Source organism: Camellia sinensis, chromosome 3 (genome assembly GCF_055761805.1).
Source record: "Camellia sinensis isolate YWXY chromosome 3, ASM5576180v1, whole genome shotgun sequence".
Classification (NCBI taxonomy): Eukaryota; Viridiplantae; Streptophyta; class Magnoliopsida; order Ericales; family Theaceae; genus Camellia; species Camellia sinensis.
This window is the reverse complement of record NC_138963.1, coordinates 165,818,428-165,843,074: the sequence shown is the minus strand read 5'-3', so window position 1 is coordinate 165,843,074 and position 24,647 is coordinate 165,818,428. Positions and strand designations below refer to the sequence as shown.

Genomic DNA, 24,647 nt, shown 5'->3' with positions numbered 1-24,647 from the left:
GGAAGGGGATTGATATAAACTTAAGGGGGTTATTTGAGCCGTCCATGTGAATATACAAATGAATCATGACCCTTAAAATGTCCTAGTAGGACAAATGTCTCTAGGATAAATTCAAAATCCGTTCTACTTTATTATATAGATTTAAAAAAAGGACAAAATAAGAAATTCATATTATTTTAATAATTAATTTTTTCAAAAAATTTATATTTTGAGATAATAAAAAAAAAAGATATTAATATTTTTGGATGGTGGGTGTACAACCTCTTAATAAAAATAAAAAAAAATAATTAATTTTCTTATTTTCATTCGGCTACCAAACAATTTAGTAGCCGAAAGTAGAGGTACAACGACTAAAATAAATTTTGTCGCGGAAAGTTGACATTTGGCGACCAGAAGTTTGGTCGGGAAAGATTAAAAATCAATTTTTTTATTTTCATTCGGCTACCAAACAATTTAGTAGCCGAAAGTAGATATACAGCGACTAAAATAAATTTTGTCGCGGAAAGTTGACATTTGGCGACCAAAAGTTTGGTCGGGAAAGATTAAAAATCAATTTTTTTATTTTCATTCGGCTACCAAACAATTTAGTAGCTAAAGGTACCTCTACGGCTACTAAATTTTTGTTTAGTCGCCAATTGTCATATGTTTAGCTACTAAAAATTGTTTTAGTCACCAATTGTAATATCTTTAGCTACTAAATTTTTTTTAGTAGCCAATAATCAACATTCCCCTACTAAAAAAAATTAGTAGCTAAAAATCTGACTTTTGCCGACTAATATTATTTTTGGTAGCCAATTCCGTGACTTTTGGCGACTAAATTAGTTTTGGTAGCTAAAAGTGGTCGGCAAAAATGCTTTTTCTTGTAGTGAGAGAGAGAGAGAGAGCATACCTGAGTAGCTGTCGTCGTCGAAGCACCACCGCTAGCCCTTCGCCGTTCGTCGTCGCCGCACCACCGTACCACCACTAGCCCTTCGCCATTTGTAGCCCGTCGCCCGTTGCTCATTTGGGGATTTTGGGGGAAAATTGAGCGGCAAGATGAAAGGATTTCGATCGGACAATTTTAGGGATTTTAGGGATTTCGTGCTTCAAAACAATTTTTGGGATTTCGATCAAACTGAGCGGCAAGATGAAAGTGAAGAGGGGGGGGGGGAAATTGTTTTTTACTTTTTGCGACGGGAAGGTTTACACCGTCGCAAATGATACAAAATGATTAATAAACAACGCCGTTTTAATAATCCTTTTTTTGCGACGGACATTTGCCGTCGCAAATGGTCGAGTATTTGCGACAGCAAACTTTTGCCGTCTCAAACATTTTTTTTCCTGACGGTTCAACACTTGCTGTCGCTAATAGTTCCTCATTTTAATACCCACCCGTGTAGTTTATTACCGACGGTTAAACGCCGTCGCTAAAACTCTTTTTTGCGACGGTTTATTTTGCCGTCGCAAAAGACCCTTTTTTGCGACGGGGATCGCGCCGTCGCGAATACTTCCGTGTTTTTTGCCCTCATTTCTTGTAGTGTAAGAAACTTCACAAGAACCATCACACACATTATTACCCAGTGTTCTTCATGAAAGGGCAGCTTGAAAGCATCTCATTTGTGGAAGTATCAGAGGCACCACCATGGCCACCCTTCACAAGACCTCCGAGCAATTCTCCGCGATCATAGAAGAACTCTACCTTCACGACCTTCGATTCTTCATTTAACTGTTTCAACCAGAATTATCAAATTCATGCCTCAAAACTCTCAATTCTGTTTAGAAATTCGAAAGAACTTAAAAATAGAAGACGAACAGAAAAAGCTTTAACTGGGATGAAAGTATTCAATATATACCTCAAAAATGGCCATGCCATACAATTCTATCTTTTCACCAGTTGGGGCATACCCTTTAAAGGGACCCTCCATGAATCCCCAGTGCCTAAACTTGAACACAATCACCGGTGGCCCTGAATAAACTTGGAGAACCTCTATGGCAAATCCTCGTGGGAAAGTTGTCGTGAAGACCTGGTGCGATGACTCTGCAGTTTCCTCGGCTATGTTGTATAACTGGAACTCCTCTGGCAAGGAGGTCTGCAGTAGTGGGTTGTACCCTCCCCCAAGCTTTTGCACTATTTCTTCCAGGGTTATCGGTTTTCGCCCTGAAAATTTTGATCGTGAAAGTGCTCATAAGGAAAATTAGATTAAACAAGAAGGATAGGCTACAAAAATTTACATTAAAAGAACAGAAGAAGAAGAAAAAGACGCAAAAAAAAATTAATTAATTAAAAAAAAAAAGAGGACATTTTATTACCATTGAGACTGAAAGTGTACTTCCTTGGGTCCATGGTTTTGAAGTCATCAAAAGATGCCTTATGGAACATCTCCATTTCCCAAGACTTGAGAAGGTTCTGCACTTTTTCCTCAAGTGAACCTTGAGGCCAAATCTATCATACACACACAAATAGGTCAGTCATAGACAATGTTAATACTGATATGATAGTACTATACAAATATATACATATACAAATATAGAAAGGATAGTCCAAAAACCCATCATCTAATTAAAATAGTGGGACCACGGCTTTAAATGTTGCCACACTTAACGGTTTTAACGAATCGGAGAGGAAAATTGTGTTCATTTTACAAAATTGTTACCTTTGTTCTGCCTTCTTCAAAGAGCTTGTTGACAACATCATAGTTAGGAGGAACACCAAACCTCCACTTTGTGTTCTTCTCTCCCTCTCCATTCAAGTAAGATCTATACTTGTCACCCTGCTGAGTCTCACCTAAAGAAGATGACATATTTGTATTGCCAAACAAGAGCTAAGCGAATCAATGTTGAGCCTGAGATTGTGTGATGGCTTAATCCATGCCTTATCTCTTTATATATATGCCAAAACTTAGCCTATCATAGATGAAAAATAGACTTTTCATGATGCTACTCAGCAATTTCAAAATGATATTTTGTTTTGACTATTATTTGATGATAAGAACACCCATCAATATGGGTCACCAAAAAAAATGGGGGTTTAGTACAAAATTTTGTTTATTTACTATATCCAAGTTACGTATTTTGGGTTATTTTGATTCTTAAAATTTTACTTTGATCCCCAAATGATTAAATGCGTGTTAAGGTGGTCCTCATAGCTAATATCACCAATATTCATTGTTAGAGTAATTAGTATTTTTGGAACAAAAAAACATCTCAAAAAAAAAAAAATGATTAATTACATTTTTGGTTGATAAAGGATGTGCTTTGTGTTATTTTAGTCCCAACATTTTGATTAGATCAATTTATAAATGATTAAATTTTTTGTAGATGTAAATTTTTTATTTCCAAAATTCGATAGATTTGGACACTTATGGAACAATCCTATTGACCGGACTTATTTATCTATAAATCTTGCTTCGTTTTTTAAACTATCAATATCTCCAAAATACCCTCACTATATCTCATTCAACACTTTAGTAATAACACTATTATCATGACCCTGTTGCCAACTTGCCAGCAATGACCTCCGATCTACGGTAACCACCTCCGGCCACCATCTCTAACTACGTACCGACAATTACCTCTAATCTCTGGCAACTTTCAGTGATATTTTTCCAACCATTTTCTAGGGAAAAAAAAAAAAACAATGTTCATCCTCCACCACATCACTACCACCACCACCTCCTTTATTCCTAGTAGTAACAAGAGAGAGGGAGAGAGAGAGAGAGAGAGAGAGAAAGAGAGAGTAGGGAATGAGAAGGGGAAAAAATAAAGTATTTACTAGAAAACAATTCAGATTAGTCTTCACCATCATAGATCAATACAAGATCAACAAAATAATTAAATATACATTCAGTGATAAATTTATCACTAAGTGACTTGTAAAAAATTATAGATGTTAATTCACTCACCCACGTTCACACTTACACTGACTTACTCATAAGACACTCTCATCTTATATATACATATAACCAACTATTGATAAATTTATCACCGAAAAATAATTTTGCAGTAGATTTGGTTTGAAAAATAAAGAAACAGAGAAAAAGAGAGACAAATGAGGAAGAGAGGTAAGATCTAGAAAACATTGTTGCTTGGAGTCATTTGGAGTCAATTTCACTATTGAAACAACTAGATCGGTGGATTGGCAATGGCAGAGTAGGGATCAGAGATGTAAAGTGTTGATCCGCAATAGTGGAGTATAAATCGATAGCAATAGCGAATAGACGATGACGGTAGCAAGTGAAAGATGGTAACAGTGGCCAATGGATGACGATGGTGGCGGTGGTCAGCAATGGTAGCATTGGTAGTAACAGTGAGGCTCTAGGAGAAATGCTGGAGAGAGAGAGAGAGAGAGAATAATATTAAGGTTTATTGGTGCATTCAAAAGATGTGTAAGGAAAATTCTATTTCCATGCGTCTTTTTGTGTCTGTGTACACACTTAATAAAAAAAAAATTTAATGACAATTTTACCATGAAGCAAAATGTCCATAATGGACATCAATACACACAATAAATATTAATTCAAATTTTCTTTGTACACATCTTTTGAAAATAATAAGTATATCTTATGGAAAAACAAAAAACAAAAACCTAGTTCCTCCATTATCCTTCATTGCTTGCTACACACCATAGTTATAATATATTGTCTCCCATTGCTTGGATAAAATACTTTTATATTGCTTTACTTTCTAAGTTCATACTCCATTATTTATACCTTCTTTTTTTTTCCATTAGAATCCACCATCATTCTAGATTTTTGTGATGGAAGATTTGCAAATCAATGGAAGTTCATACTCAAATAAGAATATACCTAGTTACAACCAATGCAATAATGAAAATGTGAGTTTCTTTGTACAAAAGTTGATTTTGTTTTTTCATGTTCGAGATTCTCATTCGGCAAACCAATATCACAAATATTTATTATTTTCAGAAATCATTGCCGAAAATATTTTCTTAATTTGGAAATTAACTTCCAAAAACATAAATTAATTCGGTTGTAAACAACTGAAATTTTTATAAAAATTCGATTTTCAAATGCCGAAAATATGTGACATATTCGGCTATAAAGTTTTGAACTGAGATTCACATTACTTACCTTCAACAATGCAATGAAGCTCAATGTAGGTCTTCAATGGAGTTGTGTTTTGTTGGAAGAGGATTGCTAGAATCACTGTGGGCGGGTGTGTCATCCTATGAAGGGTTCGAAGGGGTGTGTGTGTATACAAGATGTGAGTTAGGATTATCATTGGAACATGTGGTGTGTATGGAATGAGAATAATAACATATAACCAAATTCACATGTGTAGGACCTATATAGGGGTGGGCGTCGTATTGTGTTAGGTCGTATTCATGTCATGTCATCTTGGGTTTGTATCATAATTATTTCAATACTAACTCGACCCATTTATTATTTCGTGTTATTGTGTCGTGTCATTTTCAGTTCATATATTATTCGTGTTATGTTAACGTGTTTTGTCAAAAAAAAATTGCTATTAACTAAAAATATCAAATATATGAAAATAATTTAAATTTTTTTTCACTAGTTAAATTAAATGAAACTAATCTCTATAAAATGAAATTAATTATAAAAGTATTTTATTTCAACTTAATTTTATTTTCTTAATTTATAAAAATTATGTTTCATTATTATATGTTTTACTAGATTAACTCAAATAATAGACAAAAAAATGTATTAAGTTCAATTAAAAGTAAAAACAAAACCTATATTAGAGAGGTGGTGATCTAAATAAGTGCACTTTTTGACTTTTTATGAAATATGAGTTGAGTATGGGTTCGGTTTGAAGTGATGTGTTAGAGAGGTGATGTGATTTAAATAAGATGATATGACTTAAATAGGATAGTTACTTTTTGACTTTTTGACTTTTTTAGATCATGCCAAACAAGGCCTAAACTTAAAATTGTATTTTACATACTTTTTAATATATTGAATGTAATTATGTAATAGATTAAAAAATGTCATGAAACTCTTTAGTGCAAATAATATTAAAATATGTAACTAATTTTTCATTATATGGGTTATACGTGTCAATTTCGTGTTATAAAAATTTGACATTAACCCGACTTTTTTAATATTTGTGTAATCGGGTTGTGTAATATGCATGTTCGTGTGAAAAAATGGTCAACCCGAACCCGTTAATACCGTATACGGTTTGAGTCGTATTATCGTGTCGTGTCGTAAATTCTCACCCTTAGACCTATAGGTTTTTAAGTTCATTAAATAGGATTTGATAGTAATTATGCCTAGATTTTAATGATAATGAATACGAATGAGCTGGCATTAGTCATAGAAATTTGGGCAAATTACCTACACCTCCCTTGAGGTTTAACGAAATTACAAATTCCCCCTAAGGTTTCAATAATTACATCCCGTCCTATCACAATTAAAGCCGTTAACGGATATCATAAATTGACTAAAATGTCCATTTGACAAATAAGGGAAAATTACCTACACCCCCACGAGATTTAGCTAAATTACAGATTCCTCCCTGAGGTTTAGCTAAATTGTCATTTTTAAACAAGTTAGGAAATGCAAAATTAAAATGGAAAAACACTTATCACATTACAAAAAATTAAGGTTTTAGAGACCAAAATTTAGGGACAATTATTTTTAGGGGACCAAATATTTTTCTTATGAAAAGTGTCGTTATTATATTTTTAGCAATAAAAATTGAACATTTATCAAATTTTGTCTCAAAAAATAAACTATTTTGAGACCAAATTATTTTTTCTCTAAAAGTCTATTTATTATTGACATTTACGAAATTTTATTGCTAAAAACTTTATTTTTGACTTTTCAATGCGACCATTTAGTGACTATCCTTACAAAGATAGAAATTAGTCCCTAAATGTCTTTTGCAACAAAATTTTCGCTTTTAGAGATCAAAAAAATTGGTCTCTAAAATTTTTTTATGTTGTAGTGTCAGATGGTAAAAATATCATAAAATTAACAAATAATTAAATAAGTTAAAAACACAAGAAATGTCTTGTCAAAAAATTCTTAGAATATGTTTGGTTTGATTTTTATAAATTTATTTTTAAATTTTTTTAAAAAAATGAAAAGTTAATTTGGTTAAGAAATAAAAAATAAAAAATAAAAAATAATTATTATTTTTGTATAATTTTATCTTTTGAGTGATTAGAAATAATTTTTACAAATTAAATATATTTTTTCATATTTATTTTTATTTATTTTTTAAATTCTGAATTTTTTTTCTAAACAACAGATCAAACATGATTCCAAAAATTTGATTTTTTTTTCACATCTAACGTGATTCTTTTGTAAATTTTGTTGATTTATCGAAGAGATTTTAGCAGGGGTAATATCGTCCATCAATTTATATTATGGTGATGTCAGCTAATCATTCTTAACGTTTGGTTAACGGTAAGAGTTAAATTGTTATGCGAATATCAACCTCAGGGGATAGGATGTAATTTCTGAAACCTTAGGAGAGAATTTGTAATTTAGCTAAACCTCAAGGGAGGTGTAGGTAATTTGCCCTAGAAATTTAAACATCTTGAAGCAACTTATTTGGTTTGGTTTTTGAAAATTATTTTGAATTTTTTTTCTTTTGACTTAATTGTTTTACTTTGGTCAAATTTTTTATTTATTTATTTTAATCAAGGGTGAAGCACCAATAAATTCTAAAATATGATCTTGTGAACTGTTTAGTTCTTTTTTTTTCTTATGAACTCAAATGTCCCATTAAAATAGAAATTACATAAAAGGGTAATCACTTACATATTTGGATTTAATTTTTGAGAACTAACAATGGGTTTATCTAAATGTGAAATTACACAGTAGGCCAATCCACACTATAGAGGTTTAGGTTTGTACCTCTTTCTAGAACAAATTTCACATTACGAACATTCTAATGTAACCCTCCAATAATGTAACACTTTAATGTAACATACTAAAAAACCCTTCAGTATACTTTTTTTCAAATGTAACAACGTAACACTCCAAACTTTTTTCAAACGTAACACTTCAATATGACACACAAAAAATAAATAAATAAATAAATTAGTGTACTTTTCTCAAGCATAACAATCCAATCAATGTAATCTTAAACGTGACACTCTAATGTAACACAGATAAAAACACTAAAAAATTACTTAGTATACTTTTTTCAAATGTAACACTCACAGTTTGAAATTATACATTTACCCAAAGCTTACTAAGAAATTTTTGTATTTCTTTTGGAATGGTTTGAAGAATCTCACACCCTTTTGGAATGGTTTGAAGAATTTCACATCTTTTTTCTTAGAGTGTTATACAGGAGTATTACGTTTGAGAAAAGTACACTAAATAATTTTTTTATGTGTTAGGTTGGAGTATTACACTAGGGAGTTTTTTTTTAAGTGTTAGATTGGAGTGTTACAGATTGAAATCATACATTTGCTCAAAACTTATTAAGGAGTTTTTGTATTCCTTTTAAAATATTTGAAGAATCCCACGTCCTTTTGAAATATTTGAAATTTTTCATATTTCAAGTCATTTTTATACTCTTTTTGAAATGTTTTTCAAGTTATTCCAAATAAAAAAAATTCCCATATAAAAATTCATCCTAAATTTCATTTCCATAGATTGTGTATCTTACCTTTCTAGCACACATAAAAAAGAAGAAGAAGAAGTAGGAGGAAACATAATAGAAATAAGGGTATAACCGTGAATCTAATTTTCAAATAATATATTAGGTGGGTGTTTGGAAAGTGAATTTTTTTGTAGGTTTTTTTAGTTATAGAATATTATTGGAGAATTTTTTTTTGTGTTTGGAAAGATAGTTGGATTTTTTTGTGGTTGGATGTGATATTTGTGAGAGAAAAAGTGAAATGATTATAGGGTTTGATATGATATTTTGTTTGGATTTATTTTTTTTTTTTGATTTTATAACCAATTTGTCTTTTAGTGAAAAAAAAAAGCAAAAAAAAACCCAAAAAAAAAATTGTTCCCAAATAGCACCTAAATCTACCTTTCCAAAATCAATGGAACTAATTGGTTTCTAAGAAAACTCTTGAGACTAATCGGATCATCATTCCTCAATATGTGATTTATAGGTAAATTTTCCTTTAATAAATTTTCTTTTTTACATTTTAGATTTACTTAAAAAAAAGTAAATTATTTGTGAAGAAATTTGAAAAAAAAAATTCGTTAAAGATTAAAAATAAAAAATAAAAATAAAAGCACACAAAAATGTTCATTTAGAAACCAACAGTGTAATAAAAAAAAATCTTCAATTATTAGGTAGCTCACAACGTAGATAAAATGTGTTCATTTATCAGTGCATGCAATGTGGTGGTGGAATTTTTATTTATTTATTTATTTATTTTTGGTCAAGTAATGTTAGAAAATTTTAAATTTATATCATTAAGAATAAATTTAAGAGTAATGTTTTTTAAATAATTAAGTTTTTTTTTTTTTTTTTTTTTACTGTGTTAATGGACAAAAGAAGTATTGAACAATTTAATTAACTAGTATTTTACAAAACATATACAACCCTTATACCAAAGGAAAAAGAAGAGAGATTTACATAGTCCTCAATGAACATGCGTGGTCAATGCCCACGTGGTCTGATCTCCAATACTAAAGTATCTTTGGTCATGGAAGTTACGTAAATGTAGGGTAAACCATCTTTAAAAAAAAGGTGTAGGGTAAGCAATAATATTTACGAGTTTATATTTATTAATATTATAACTAAATTTTTTTTATAAATTATAATTAATAAAAAAAAATATTTATAATTAAACATTACATAAGGTATATTAAACAAGTTTTGAATCATAATCAAAACAATATTGTAACTAATATTACAGTGTATATAATTAAGTCATAACTAAATTAGAACTAAAATTCCAATAGATTATAACTAAATATCACAAAAGTTGAATCACAAAATTTCCCTTAAAAAGAGAAATTTGGTCAAAACTCCTTATTTTAGTATTGGAAAAATGATAAATATTTTTTAATTGATTAAAATCCCCCAATTTTAAGCATTAATTGATGAAGTTCACATTCTACATATTTATACTGTAACTTTTTAGACTTAGTTACCCCTACAGCCTCTCTTACGCACTATACATTGTCATTAATGAAATTAATCACAAAGCATGTAATATATAATTGTTTAAATCGAAACTTGTTATTGACTCGTAAAACTTTTAAGAAAGCACTCTAATATATAAGAGTTTTAGGGATTAAGTTTTTTTATTTTTAAAGATATAAATTTTGTTATAAAAAATATTTAGTAACTAATTTTAGTTGTCGCAAAGACAGTCACTAAAAGGTAGTCTCAAAAAGTCAAATAAGTAGCTTTAAGGATAAAATTTTGAAAATGTCACTTATAAATACACTTTTAAGGACAAAATAACTTGGTTCCAAAAAGGTTTATTTTTTTAGACAAAACTTTTGGTCCCAAAAGATTAGTAATTCATCACTAAATGTCCAATTTTGTCCCTAAAAATAAAATAATAACATTTTTGCAACAAAAATATTTTGTCCCTAAAAATTGATTTTATCCTTAAATTTTTGTTTCTAAAGCCCTAACTTCTTAGAGTGAAACTTAAATTGAATGAAATTACGAGTTTGATATGTATTTCATTTATTTTTTCGAATGAAGAGTGAACGATTGTTGAAATTTTTTGAAGTGAGATTAAAGATTAAACAATGTATAATTCATTTGTTAAGGTTGTTTTTTTTATTGAATCTGAATAATGGTGTTTTGTTTGCCATTAGATTAACATTTCTTTGATTTGTTCTGGTAATATATGGCTTTGACACTCTGTTTTAAAGTAGCAAAAAATTTTAGTTTGGTTTGTTATAATAATATGTAATCTATCTTTTATTGTCGATGCTTTATTTTAAATCACTAGTAAAATTTTACTTTATTAACATTATCATTTCATTGTTTTGATAAATTTTTTAATTAATATTTCTACTAGTGGCGGTTACAGTTATAATGACTACAGTGTTTAGTAATGGTGATGGTATTTCACTATTTAAATATAAAAATTTTAAAACAAAATTTTATTGTTAGGTAAATTTCAGAAGTAGATTTTTTACTGTATAGAATTTCATGGCCAAGATGAATCTTATTTGATAGATCTTGATGAGAGAATTCTAAAAATATTAATTTTATTAAAAAATAATATTTAAATTAAAAATTATATTCTTTTAAAGTTTGTAATATAAAATTATTTACTAAGGACATTTAGATAGTAGTGATTTATGTTGTCTTTCTCAAGTTAAAATTTATATGTTTGTATGAAATTTTGTTATAAAAGAATTTTGACCAAATTTTTCCCATCAAACACTACAAGAAAAAACACATTTGGCGACTAAATTTTTAGTCGCTAAAAGTGAATTTTTAGTCGTCAAAAGTCAGGTTTTAAGTTTCCCCGATTAAATTTTTTAGTCGCTGGCTTGGTCGCTGGAAAACTGCCGCGAAAGGTATTGGCGACTGACAAACTTTTAGTCGCCCAAAAACCAAGTTTGTAGCGACTAAAATTTTCGTCACCAAAGCTCATTTATATTTTTTAAATTATACATTTGGCGACAAAATTTTTAGTCGCCAATAGTGAAATTTTTTTTTTAATTTATATATTTGCCGACTATTTTTTTCGTCGCCAATACTGAAGCTTTTGGCGACCACCCGTTTTAGTCGCCAAAAGCTTATTTCAGGAAAAAATAAAAATTACCCTCTGCTTTTTCCAAGTTTTGAACCACCAACCTTCTCCATTCTAAACATCTGCCAACACACTCTCTCCACTATGCCACAATAATACCACATGAATATATATGCAAAATATATTATTTATATAGTATATTGACCCGTATTAATATTAAACTATATATATAAACATAATTATTTTTATTCAATATAATTTTATGTAAAAAATAAATTATTTATTTTAAAAAAAAAGGAGCCACTTTTGGCGACTAAATTTTTTTTTAGTCGCCAAAAACCTTAGTTTTGGCTACTACCAATAATTTAGTCGCTAAAAAAATTAATTTCCGCCTAAAAATAATCACTTTCGGTGACTAAATTGATTTTTAGTCGCCAAAGCCGCCACGTTTGCCGACTAAACTCAATTTTAGTCGCCAATTGTCCACTTTTAGCTACTAAATTTTTTTTAGTAGCCAAAAACCTTTACTTTTGGCTACAAATTTTTTTTTGTCAGTAAAACACCTACAATCGGCGGCCAAACTATTTTTTAGTCGCCAAAACCTATGCTTTTGGCTACTAATTTCTTTTAGTCGCCAAAAACCTTCACTTTTGGCTACTAAAATTGTTTTAGTCGCTAAAACCCATATAATCAGCGACTAAACTGATTTTTAGTCGCCAATAAGTATACATTTGGCTACTAAACTGTTTTAGTCGCCAAAAGTCTTCACTTCTTCACTTTTGGCTACTAATTCAATTTTAGTCGCCAATTGTCCTACTTTCAGCAATGAAATTTACATTTTTGGTCGCTAAAACTGCTTTTTGTTGTAGTGAAATCTCATCCTACTTGAATGTTTGAACTTGTCAATTGTCAAATTCATTTTCTCTTTTGTTTAGCGTGTGGTGGCCACTTCAAAATTAATTTATTAATTTTTTTAGATTGGAAGAAAATCTCCATTGTAAAATTACTCAAAGATTGGATCAATTCAGCGTAATGGTGTTAAACAAGTTGAGAGAGAGAGAGAAAAAAAAAAGTCTATATAGAATATCTTATGTAAAATCAATGTACATGGCATCCTTTATATAGGAGAAAGAAGATAAAATAAGTCAGTCCTAAACTAAGGCTATAATTAAGCCTAGGATACAACTACACATAACTATCTATCTACATACATATCTATCTATGTATATGCATTAACAGTTCCTCTCAAATTTAAGGAGGATAAATATCAACCAACTTGAGTTTTGAAACAATTTCAATGAAGCGGCCATGACGATGAGCTTTGGTGAAGATATCAGCAGGTTGATCTGCAAAAGAGATCGGATGGAGATGAACAGTACCATGAGTGGCATGTTAATGAATAAAATGGCAGTCAATCTCAATATGCTTGGTGCGATCATGAAAAACATTATTGTGAGCAATTTGAATAGTACTCTAATTATCACAATAGAGGTCACTAGCACCAGAGGGGATAACATCCATATCAACAAGAAGCTAATGAAACCAGAGAAGCTCCTGACTAGTATTAACAAGAGCACGGTATTCGACTTTTGTACTTGAACAAGCAGTAAGAGATTGTTTCCTGCTGTGCCAAGAAATAAGAGAATCACCTGAGAAGAAGTAGAAACCTGTAGTAGAGTGGCGGTTAAGAGGATCCCTATCCCAATCAGCATCAGAGAAGGCACGAAGCTGAAGAGAGAAGTGCGCAAAATAATGAAGGCTGCCAACCAGCTAACGATACAGAGTACCATCAGAGAGTGGAGTGTCATCAAGAGGAGTAAAACGAGTCTGAGTCTCTAGTGGAGTGGAAGCAGCCTTGTAATCTGTAAGACTAGCACGAGCAAGAAGATCAGAGGTATACTTAGCCTGAGAAAGAAACGAACCCATGGAATCATGGGAGATTTCAAAACCCAAGAAATAGCTGAGAGGACCAAGGTCTTTCATCTCGAAATGATGGCTAAGAAACTATTTGAGACGAAGAATACCATCTACATCATCACCGGTGATAATTATGTCATCCACATAAAGCAGAAGCAGGGTGGTCCCTTGAGTAGTTTTCCTCACAAAAAGAGCAATATCATAAGAACTAAAGGTGAAACCACAATCATGAATAGTAGAGCTAAACTTGGCAAACCAAGCTCTCGGGGCTTGCTTAAGACTATATAGTGCACGTTGAAGTTTGCATACCTTATGAGGCGGATAAGTAGAATCAAGGAGAGGTTGCATATAGACCTCCTCTAGAAGATCACCATTAAGGAATACATCTTTCACGTCCATTTGATAAAGATCCCATTGATGGGTGACAGCATCAGCAATCAAGCTATGAATAGAGGTGAGACGGGCAACAGGAGCAAAGGTCTCCTCATAATCAATACCATATTCCTGGTTGAAGTCTTTACCAACAAGGCGGGCTTTGTGTCTCTCAATAAAGCCATCAAACTGTATCTTGATTTTGTACGCCCATTTGCAGCCAATGGCAGTCTTTCTACGAGGAAGCTCAACAACGTCCCAAGTATGAGTTTTGTCTAAAGCCTGCAATTCATCAGTCATAGCAAGCTGCCAAAGGATTAGAGCGAGCCTCATGATAGAAAAATAGGATTATGAGTAGAAAAAGCAGTGGAGCCAACAATATAATCACAAAGACGAGTAGAAGGTTGTGTTACCCAGTGTGGTCGAGTGGAGTGTGGAGGAGCCATAGGGCATAGGAGAGACTCAATAGGAGGTAAGGATCCTGAGGGAATGAGAGCTGGACCATCAGAGCGAGCAGACTCACGAGAAAAACCAGTAGGCAAGGATGTCTCGAAAGGTGCAAACAGGGGCCCTATATCAATCTCATTAGAAAACAGATATGTGGAAGGGTTAGTAAAAAATAGAGAGGGTGAAGAAGTGGATAAGCGGAATTGGAAAAGGGAGGAAAAGATTTTGTGTTCCCAAAAAACCGCATGACAAGAGATACGGAGGCGCTGGGAGATAGGATCCCAACAACGATACCCGTTATGTTTAATACCATACCCCAAGAAGCAACAAAGACGTGAACGAGGTTCAAGTTTGTTGTGTTCATGAGGTTGGAAAAGAACAAAACATGCAGAACCAAAGACACTAAGATTGGTATAAGGGGGACAAGTGCTATGCAAACGTTCATAGGGAGTGTGATTATGAATGATAGATGTAGGGATACAATTGATAGTGTAAGTAGCAGTGAGAGAGGCTTCTTCCCAAAAATTTTCCAGACAAGAGGAAGAGAGAATGAGAACTCGAGTAGTGTCGAGAATATGTCTATGTTTCCGTTCAACATGTCCATTTTGTTGAGACGTGCCGGGACCAGAGTGATGAGGCTGAGTACCATGACTCTGAAGAAAAGAAAGAAAATTAAAATCCTTATATTTCATGGCATTGTCGGAGCGAAAAATCTTAATAGTTTTAGAAAATTGAGTTTGGACCATTTTAGCAAAATTGTAATAAAGTTGTTTGAGCTCAGAGCGATTTTTCATGAGAAACAACCATGTAAAATGAGAAAAATCATCTATAAAAGCAACAAAATAGCGTGCGCCTCTCATAATAAGAGCAGGGGAGGGGCCCCGAATATCAGAATAGATGAGAACAAAAGGTGCAAGAGAAATACAGTCACTTTTATTAAATGATAAAGCAAGTTGTTTGACAAGTTGACATGACAAACAATCTAAAGTATCAGAACTGACAGGACCTAATTGACCACTAAAAATTAAAAACTTTAACTGACCAATAGAAAGATATCCTAAACGACAGTGCCAAAGTTGAAAAGGAGATAAAATAGGAGCAGTAGTAGGAGCTGCGAGCTGAGAAGAAACCGAAACATGAAGGTAAATGAGTTCATATAGACGTCCATGCTTATGGCCGATCCCAAGAGTCCGTCCCGTCCGAGGGTCCTGCACCAAACAACCAGTATGGGAAAAGGTAACAGTTAGACCATGCTCACGTAATTGACCAATGGAGATAAGATTTAAGGTCAAAGCAGGCATAAGATACACATGGGATAACGATAAGTGAGAGGTGGAAACAAGACCAATATGACTTACAGACAAAAGAGACCCGTTAACAGTATGAATAGAAGGAACATGAGGAGTAGAAGAGAGAGAAGTAAAAATAGTAGGGTCGGAGGTCATGAGGAGTAGCAGAGAGAGAAGCAACTGACGTCAGCAATCAAGAACAAATCTTCTCATGCTTAGAAGGCTGACGTAAGCAATGTAGGGCGCGTGACATAGTGAAGGCGGAAGCGAGTGACGTGTCGCGACAAAAGTGGTCCATGAGGGCGCGTGGAGTCTGATCTGAGGACGTCGTTGGTGGCATTAGAATCATGGGAAGATTCCGAGCACTTTGGTAGGCTGTGTGCAAATTTTAGAGAACAAAAAGGATATGAATAGTGACGGAACAGAGATAAATACCAGAAAATTTGAAGCTTTTTGGTTAATGAGACATAACCTTATGCTCTGATACCATGTTAAACAAGTTAAGAGAGAGAGAAAGAGAGAGATAAATTCTCAGTAAAATATATTATGTAAAACCAATGTACATGGTCTCCTTTATATAGGAGAAAGAAGACAAAATAAGGAAGTCCTAAACTAAGGCTATAATTAAGCCTAGGATACAGCTACACATAGTTATCTATATATATATATATATCTAAACATATTTATCTACATATGCATCAATCTATATATATATATATACATTAACAAATGGTATCACATAATCTCAAAAGAGATAAACAATCTCCATAAAATGAAAGATCCAAGCATCTACACAGAAAGGATTATTACATCAACAAACTAAAAATTAAGAAAACTAAATAGAAAAAAAACACGACATACAAGTCGCCACCAAACTCATTTAAAACTCTACTGCTCAGCAATGCTCAAATCGAAATCTAAAGACTCAATCTCTGCCGGTCAAGATAGAACATTAAAGTTGAACTGGTCACTTAACGTGGAACAAATGCATTATCTAACTTCAGTTTTTGGACTATGAGAATATCTAAAATCACATCTTAGGGTGTGTTTGGTAACGTTTACGTTTTCAGTTTATATTTACAAAAATTTTATAAACTGGTTTTTGTTTATTTTTAGAAAAATATAAACTACAAACGCGTTTGGTAATTGAAAAAATGTTCAAAAAAATTTAAAAATATAAAAAAGAGTGAGAAATAGCAAGTGGCGGCGGAAGACGGTGATGGAAAGTGGTGATGGTGGGTGGTGGGTAGCTAGTGGTGGTGGCAGGTGGGTGGTGGTGGTGGTAGGTGAGTGGGTGACGGTGGCGGGTGGTGGGTGGTAGCAAGTGAGTGGTGGTGGTGGTGGTGGCGGGTGGTGCTGGTAGATGGGTGGCGGATAGCAGGTGGCAGCTGCGGGTGGGTGGGTGACTGTGACGAGTGGTAGCGAGTGGGTGGTGGTGGCAGGTGGGTGGCGGATGGCAGGTTGTGGTGGGTGGTGGCGGGTGGGTGGTGGGTGGTGATGGTGGATGGGTGGGTAACGGTAGCGGGTGGTGGTGGTGATGACAGTGGGTGGCGGATGGCGGGTGGTGGCGGGTAGGTGGCGGATGGTGGCGTATAGGTGGTGGGTGGGTGGATGGGTAACGGTGGCGGGTGATAGCTGGTAGCTGGTAGCGAGTGGGTGGTGGTGGTGGTGGTGATGGTGGGTAGGTGGCGGGTGGTAGGTGGTAGCGAGTGGATGGTGGTAGGTGGTGAGTGGTGGCGGGTGGCGGGTGGGTGATGGTGGTGGTGGTGGTAGGTAGTGGGTGGTGGTGGCGGGTGGATGGCAGGTGGCTGGTGGTGGATGATGGTGACAGGTGGGTGGTGAGTGGTGGTGGTGGTGGTGGTGGCAAGTAGGTAGCGGGTGGTGATGGCGGGCGGTGGATAGTAGTGGCGGATGGATGATAGGCGGGTGGTGGCGGTGGTGGCGAGGGGTGGGTGGTGGTAGCGAGTGGGTGACAGGTGGGAGGTGGCTGTGGATGGGTGGTGGGTGGTGGTAGCAGGTGGGTGGTGAGTGGTGGTGGCAGGCGGTGGTAGAGGGTGGGTGGTGGTGACGGTGGCGGAAGACGGTGGTGGAAAATGATGGCGGGTGGTGGCTAGTGTTGGGTGGTAAAAAAAAAAAAACTAAAAACTCAAAATGGACACACATTTTTTGTGTTTTGATTTTTTGGCCAAATTTATAAACTGAGACCACTGATTTATAAATCAAAAATTTTACCAAACAAGTTTTTATTTGAGTTTTTAAAATTTTTGTAAATATAAATAGAAAACTGAAAACGTAAGTGTTACCAAACGGCACCTTAAAGTTTTGGCCTTTGGATTAATTTGGATTAATTTATTAGTTAAAATGTTCATTTTGTTGAAAAAAAAAAAAAAAAAAAAAAGAGAAGAAAAGAATCACTTGACAGTGGAATTGGAGTGGTTGCTGCCACTTGTAGACACCCCATTTTTGACCGTCCTCAAGACTTGGACGTCACCGTTTGAATACTCGGTGATTATCCATGCTTGTGTTCGTTTGGAGTTCCCGGAGGTCTCGGCTCGCGTGCCCTGCCTCAGGATCTCTGAACTCAACCGTTTAGTGTCTGGTTTTGCACCAAACACTTGTGTTTTGCCTTGGAAGGGCAAGGTAGGGTTTGTGGACCATCCCCACCCATCACCGGCAGTGGCTAGAGGCCACCGGCTGGTTTTTGCTGCCACCGGCAATATATATTGCCGGCCGGCACTATTTGTTGCCGGTCAGCACTTTTTAGTGCCGGCCGGCACTCTTTTTGGCCAAGATGGCATTTTTGACCGGCCGATTACTGTGCATCTACTTTTGCAGATATTTTAAGACAGCTGTCTTGCCTTTTTCTCCCCTCCATACACGTGTATGGAGGGATCTCCCTCTTATGAAGCTTGTCTTGTAAGCTTTACAAGACAAGAAGTGCCATATAGAGAGAGAGAGAGCTCTTGGCTTAGAGGTTAGAGAGAGTTAAGATATTTTGAGAGCAAAAACAGCCATTGTTGAGCTCTGGTTCTAGGGTTTGAGTTAGATACATTTTCTATCTCTCTTTCCCTCTCATTTGTGCACTAGGTGTTTTGTGTCTTACTATTGCACACAAACACCTAGTGTTTCACCTTCCTTTGGCTCTTGAGGTTCTAAAGGACTGGTTTTGAAGTTTTGGTGTTAGATCCAAGCTAAAGGAGGCCATTGGAGCACCATTTGTGAAGGGATCATCAAGGGTAAGAAACTTACACCTTTATTCCCCATTTTTGCATTGATTTTCTACCTATCTTAGAGCTGTTTTTGTGCTTATTGTATAACATAAAAAAATTCTGTTTTTAGGCCCTCTTTATTGTTTATTAAGAGTGTTTTGTTGTTTGAGGGTGGTTGACCCCCCCTTAGGCCTTGAACGGCCTCATTTTGGGCCATTTTGTGCTAGCTCCGGGATTTTGGTGTTGGGGTCTCTTCACCACTGAAATCTTGAGGGATTTCAGTGGTGAAGGTGATGCCTTGAAGTCCCAAGAAGGAGAGGGCCACCCCCTCTCCTTGTTGTCCTTGAAAAGGGCATGTTTTGGCCTCTTGAGAGAGCATTATGCTTGAGTGTGTGTTGAGCATGTTTAGGTTGTTTTTCATGCTTATATATCCATAATATAACATGATTTTAAATTGGTTTTGGTACTCCATGCATGCTTAGCATAGTTGCCTTGTAATGCCTTGTTATGCCTTAACATGTCTTAGGTTGTTAGCCTTTGTTGGAGCATGTTTTAGGCTTAGTCTTGTGAAGATTTTGTGCATGTTTTGCCATGTTCTAGGTCTGTCCTAGGTTGTTTGGGTTGATTTTGGCATGCTTGATATAGCTCCTTTGTATTTGGGCTTGTTGGCCTTGGGTATGTGCATGTGTAGCATGACATCTTTGCATCGATTTGGTGATTTGGGGTCACTTTATATGTTATTTTAGTCCCATTTCCATGCTTGTTTGATTGCCTTGCATGCCCCTCTGATGCTTTGGAAGCATGTGTAGCAATGCTCCATGTTTTGACCATTTGTGCATGCCTTTGTTTTTGAGCCATTTAGATGCCATCTAAGTGGTCTTTTGGGCCTTATGTTATGTGCTAAAAACCTGTTTTTTTAGTTGCTTAATGCATGCCATGTTTGTTGTGATAAACATGCTTCAAAGCTTCATGACTTGCCTCAAGTATTTGGGCCATGCTTGCATGCATTTGCTTGTCTTGTTTAAACATGATTTGGCATCATTTTATGACATGATTTCAATGCTTATGTTGCATGTTAATAGTCCATGATTCCCCTTTTCAAATGTGTTTGAGGGTTGTTCAATTTGTGCTTAAGTGTTGGCCTTCAATTAGGTGCATGTGTGCATATATATTTGGCCCCTCATTTTAGCATTATGGCTACTGTTTTAGGCCTATTTAGAGTTGCCTAACTCATGTTTAAGACCATCTTTGCATCCATTTGCATTGCCATATGTATGCTTGTATGCTTGCATAAGTTAGTTGCCATGCCATGTTGCATCCTTAGCTTGTATGCTTAGGTTGCATTGCATCTTGCATGCATGCCTTGTTCCTTGACTCGATGATAGGAATTGGGCCTTGTTTGGCTTGATTGGCTTGCATTGCATTTGAAATCAAAGTTGCATACTTGGTTCTTTGGGCCATCATGCATGGAAATGCGTGATTGGTGGTCCGAGAATCGAGGCACATGCCCCTTTGAGTCATTATCATGATAAGGGACATGGTTGGTGCATATATGCCTTGAATTGTGCTGCCATGCTTTGCCTTGCCCTATGTTGCTGTCATTTGCAGATTCTGCAGGAACACTCTGCCGACCGGCAGTGTAATGTGCCGACCGGCAACAATTCCTCTGCCGACAGCTTCATTTTGTGCCGATGGCCACACACCACTGCCGGTGGTAATTCCACTCAGCCGGTGGCACTCCCCAGTGTCCAGGGATGCAGTCCTGAGGTTTTGACAGCCTCCAGAGGAGTGAAGGAAGGAAAACAGAGGCAAACTATGCATGGCCGTGCAACTCCGAGCCGGTCCCGAGCATGTGTTGCATCTGGCCCTCGCCCCGAGGCGATTTATCTGTTTTCTTAGCTTAATTTAATTTGTTAATTAAATTAATTAATTTGTAATTATTAATTAGCTTGCGTAGTTAATTAATTTGTAATATTTATTTGGTCCCTCCGAGCGAGGGCAAATCTGTAATAAGTGTGTGTGGGTGGTGTGTATGTCTTCCAACCTCACTTCTTTCTTCCCTTTTATTTACCTGCTTATGATGGTAGATTAGGGCACGTTTAAATTAGCATACCTTATGCTATGCATGCGTGCATCCATGCATTTGTACTACATGCATTAGGCTCGGTACATCACGCTAACTGCATTTGTACTTCAATTCAAAAATTGACTATGTGATAGTTGATCGCATTTCATATGCCATGCTTAGATTAGCCGAGCCTATCTAATTGCATCCTGTATGTGTTGCATTAGGCAACTTAACATGGACTTGGATCATGCATGTTTGCTAACGAGTTCTTTGTTTTGGCACGGAGTACGATGTTAGTATTTCCGCTTTAGCATATCGCATGAGTGTGAATGTTGCCATGATAGCATGCTTAACATGTGGCTAGATGCTTATGTGTTATAAACTGCTTGGATGCCTGTGGTTGAAGGTTGGATTGTTTGAGTTGGAAGAACTCATTGAAATCCGTGTTTTAGCCTACTTGCGAGTAGCAAATCCAAAACATTTTCCAAAACAAACGGATATGCAATGCTTACTTCCAAATTAGGCAATCTAGTCTATACTTGTTTGCTGCGCGCATAACATAGTAATTCTAGGCTAATAATTGGTTTAAGAACACATAAAGTTTTCAAAAACGGATATCACGGTTAGTAGAGGCCGGTCTTCGGACCGGGCGAAAGAGGGTGCTCATAGCTGACCTTCCCCGATCGTACCCAAGCTCCCGAGCCGAGACAACTCCGGTGATGACGGACATGTGGCCTTCGGCACCGAGTCAGGGTTTCCTAAATTTCCCCATTTTAAAAATATTTAGGTGGCGACTCTGTATCTGGCAAAGCAGTCCATGTTTGGCACTACTTTTTCAAAAATCTGTTTCTCAAAACGATTTGCCAGATTTGGACTCTTTGGTTCAGATTAAGAACCGCGACAACGGAAAATCGCGAGTCCGAACTGTAGCAGCGAGGTCCCCCATGAGGGCTTGTTACACCACTGTTGTGCAATTAATTGGGTTTATTTAGAAATCTATTTTGATAATCCAAAACGTTTATTTCTTAAAATATAACGAGATGAATATATTTGTAAAAAATTAAGTTAATCAAACATCAATATCTCTTTCGTCAAATTACTTTGGTATTTTCATATTTCAAATTACATTTACGATTCATTTTTTTTTAAGATATAAATATGATTTAATGAAAAAATTATTGATATCTGATTAACTTGATTTTTTTATATGTGTGTTCTATTTAATATATTTTAAAAATTAAACGATTTAAATTTAAAAGTGAGATTATTGTGCGCTATGCACAATAGCCACCTGAACTCTCTTAACATTGTGACAAAACAAAACAAAACAAGAAATACACAATATTGGAGGGGTGCAACTCAGAGATGTACCAACACAAAGTTTGAGCTGCACCCCCATTACAAGATGAGTTGAATATTTGTGTAACTATTTTTCCTATTCCTCTTGTTTAATGATTCATCCTAAAAAACATACATATATATATATATATATATATTTGATTAATTTATTTCTGGGTAAACTACTTGTAACGCCTCACCTTTTTATTACTCGAATGACATTACCAAGCCCATCATTATATTACAATTTAAGAGATGATGAACAGATAATCTAAACATTAACCATGATAAATAAATAAAGGTTCTCTCATTCGAAATATGTAAGGGATGAAACATGTGACATAATTAAATAAATTGTCCTCAGGCTTACATCATTACTAAAAGAGAAAGGGTTCAACCCTTTTACAACAATGGCATTCCACCAACAAATAAGAGGCCCTGTGGCCAATAGATAAAGAAGATCCTCGATCTTAAACCACTTTTTGACATTCTCATGAAAAATAATTAGCAATATAGGATGAACATGAAATCCAGTAGGGATCTCAACATGATCATAAACAATAACAACAAATAGATAGTTATGATCATGAATGCTTTATGTCATATCATATAGATAAGGTGTCGGTTTATACTCGAAGATATACTTACCTATGTACTTTTCTCAAAATTGTTCAATTTATCCAACAACCTAAACCATTTGCTTTTCTTTCGTTTTATTACCTTTTGTTTTAAATTTGCCCGACAATAACAGGTATTCGAAACAAATCCACAAAACCCGATTACGTTTCCCCCAATTCTCGAACTTACACCCGATTCAAACATAATTTCCAAATAACAACATCCCAAACGATCACAAAGATAATACATATAAAATGCTCCCTATGTAACCATATAAGACAACCGACCACCTCCATAAAATAATCATCACTATGCATGATACACATAAATAGAACCGAGATGATAACAAGAAATCCAACAACGCTCTACCTGCCTCAAGCATGGTAAGCCAATGATATACCTTTCCAATACTCTCGCCAATTTATCAGACACTTGCTGGAAGGTAATGGTACCTCTGCCAAGTTCTCTGGGTGCTAGCTGGAAGGTACCGGTACCTCTCATTCTTAGTGTAACCAATTCTCCAAGCACTAGTTGGAAGGTAATGGTACCCCTTATTCTCAGCTCATACACATTTCTAACCATTATAAAATTCAACAAGCATAAATAAACCGAGTGTAATACATACACATAATCTATTCAACATTACAATGTCATCATCCACTGATGACCAAGGACAAAACCTCCAAAAACATGTATTTAAACACACGTAATACAAAAATCCGATGCTCGCGTGACCTTAAGTCCAACAACAATAATAATGATAATAATATTCAAAGGTTTCAAAATCCAACCTCAAGTTCATTCTCATTTTACGAAGGGTGATGATTCCATTTTTCTTTCAAAAACCAATTTCCTTATTTTCTAAATCACAATACTGCAATCATTTTCTAAAAACACAATTTCCACATTTCATTAAAACCATGTCCATGATGTCAATGCCACAATCCAATTTCACTTAACATAATCAATCCGAACTAGCCCCATTATCATGGTTAACTCTCTTCTTTAACAATTAACACACTCATACAAGCCACATCAAACAGAACATAACCATTATTCAATTTTACCTCTTGCTAATTCATTAAGCTAATAATATTAAATTGGGAATTTTTCCCTTCCTCAACATAAACAAATAAAACCACCCTCCAATTAGCCAAAACAACTATCAATTAACAATTTGAAACCCCAAATTGTCAAACCTTAGATCCCTCTTACATGCTTTTCGAAAATTCATAATAAACATGTTTTTTATGTAATAAGCTACCACATATCTATCTATAGATGACGTATTGAAAAGGAACAAAGAAATCCCTACCACTTTAAGCGACGAGGAGAAAATCAAAAAATTTACAATAACGAAATGAAGCCCTTGCGATCTTCTACATTTTAGTCTAAAAGGAGAGAGAAAGGAGAGAGAAAAATGATCCAAAAGTGACTTTTATAGATACTGAATTAGGACAGACTGCTTGACTGGTCAAACCTGCGCTCGAACAAAGAATGCAAACTCTCAGAAGTTCAGACCACACATGGTAGACCGCTCAAGTGACCAACCTTGCGTTCAAGCGAACATCAACAACGCTCAGAATCACAGACTTGAAAAAATATTGGAAGACTCGCAAGACCACTCAAGTGACCAATCTATCGCTCGAGCAATGAAGAAAAATTTCAAAATGCTACACTACCAATAAGTCCTAATAATTAGACTTAATTCTCATCAAGTCCTATTAAAAATTAGTTCTAATAAATCGTTGTTAAAAATAATTTTTTTGTGATGA

General features: G+C 35.0%; 1 protein-coding gene across 1 annotated transcript; it reads right to left on the bottom strand.

Moving 5' to 3' along the window:
- Positions 1-1,517: 1,517 nt before the first annotated feature.
- Positions 1,518-2,842, bottom strand: LOC145822890 (pathogen-related protein-like). The gene is made up of 4 exons (XM_082921333.1): positions 2,634-2,842; positions 2,290-2,422; positions 1,833-2,137; positions 1,518-1,705 (listed from the first exon to the last, which is right to left on the bottom strand). Exons 1-4 carry the CDS (start codon positions 2,778-2,780, stop codon positions 1,553-1,555), a joined length of 738 nt encoding a protein of 245 aa, XP_082777459.1. The 5' UTR covers positions 2,781-2,842; the 3' UTR covers positions 1,518-1,552.
- Between the last annotated feature and the right edge of the window lie 21,805 nt (positions 2,843-24,647).

Bases quoted from the DNA above. Each gene is read 5' to 3' on its own strand.
- LOC145822890 (XM_082921333.1), bottom strand. From the start codon at position 2,780: ATGTCATCTTCTTTAGGTGAGACTCAGCAGGGTGACAAGTATAGATCT. The intron at 2,423-2,633 runs GTAACAATTTTG...TGTGTATGATAG, and splicing joins TTGAAGAAGGCAGAACAAAG to ATTTGGCCTCAAGGTTCACT. The intron at 2,138-2,289 runs GTAATAAAATGT...CAAAATTTTCAG, and splicing joins GTACACTTTCAGTCTCAATG to GGCGAAAACCGATAACCCTG.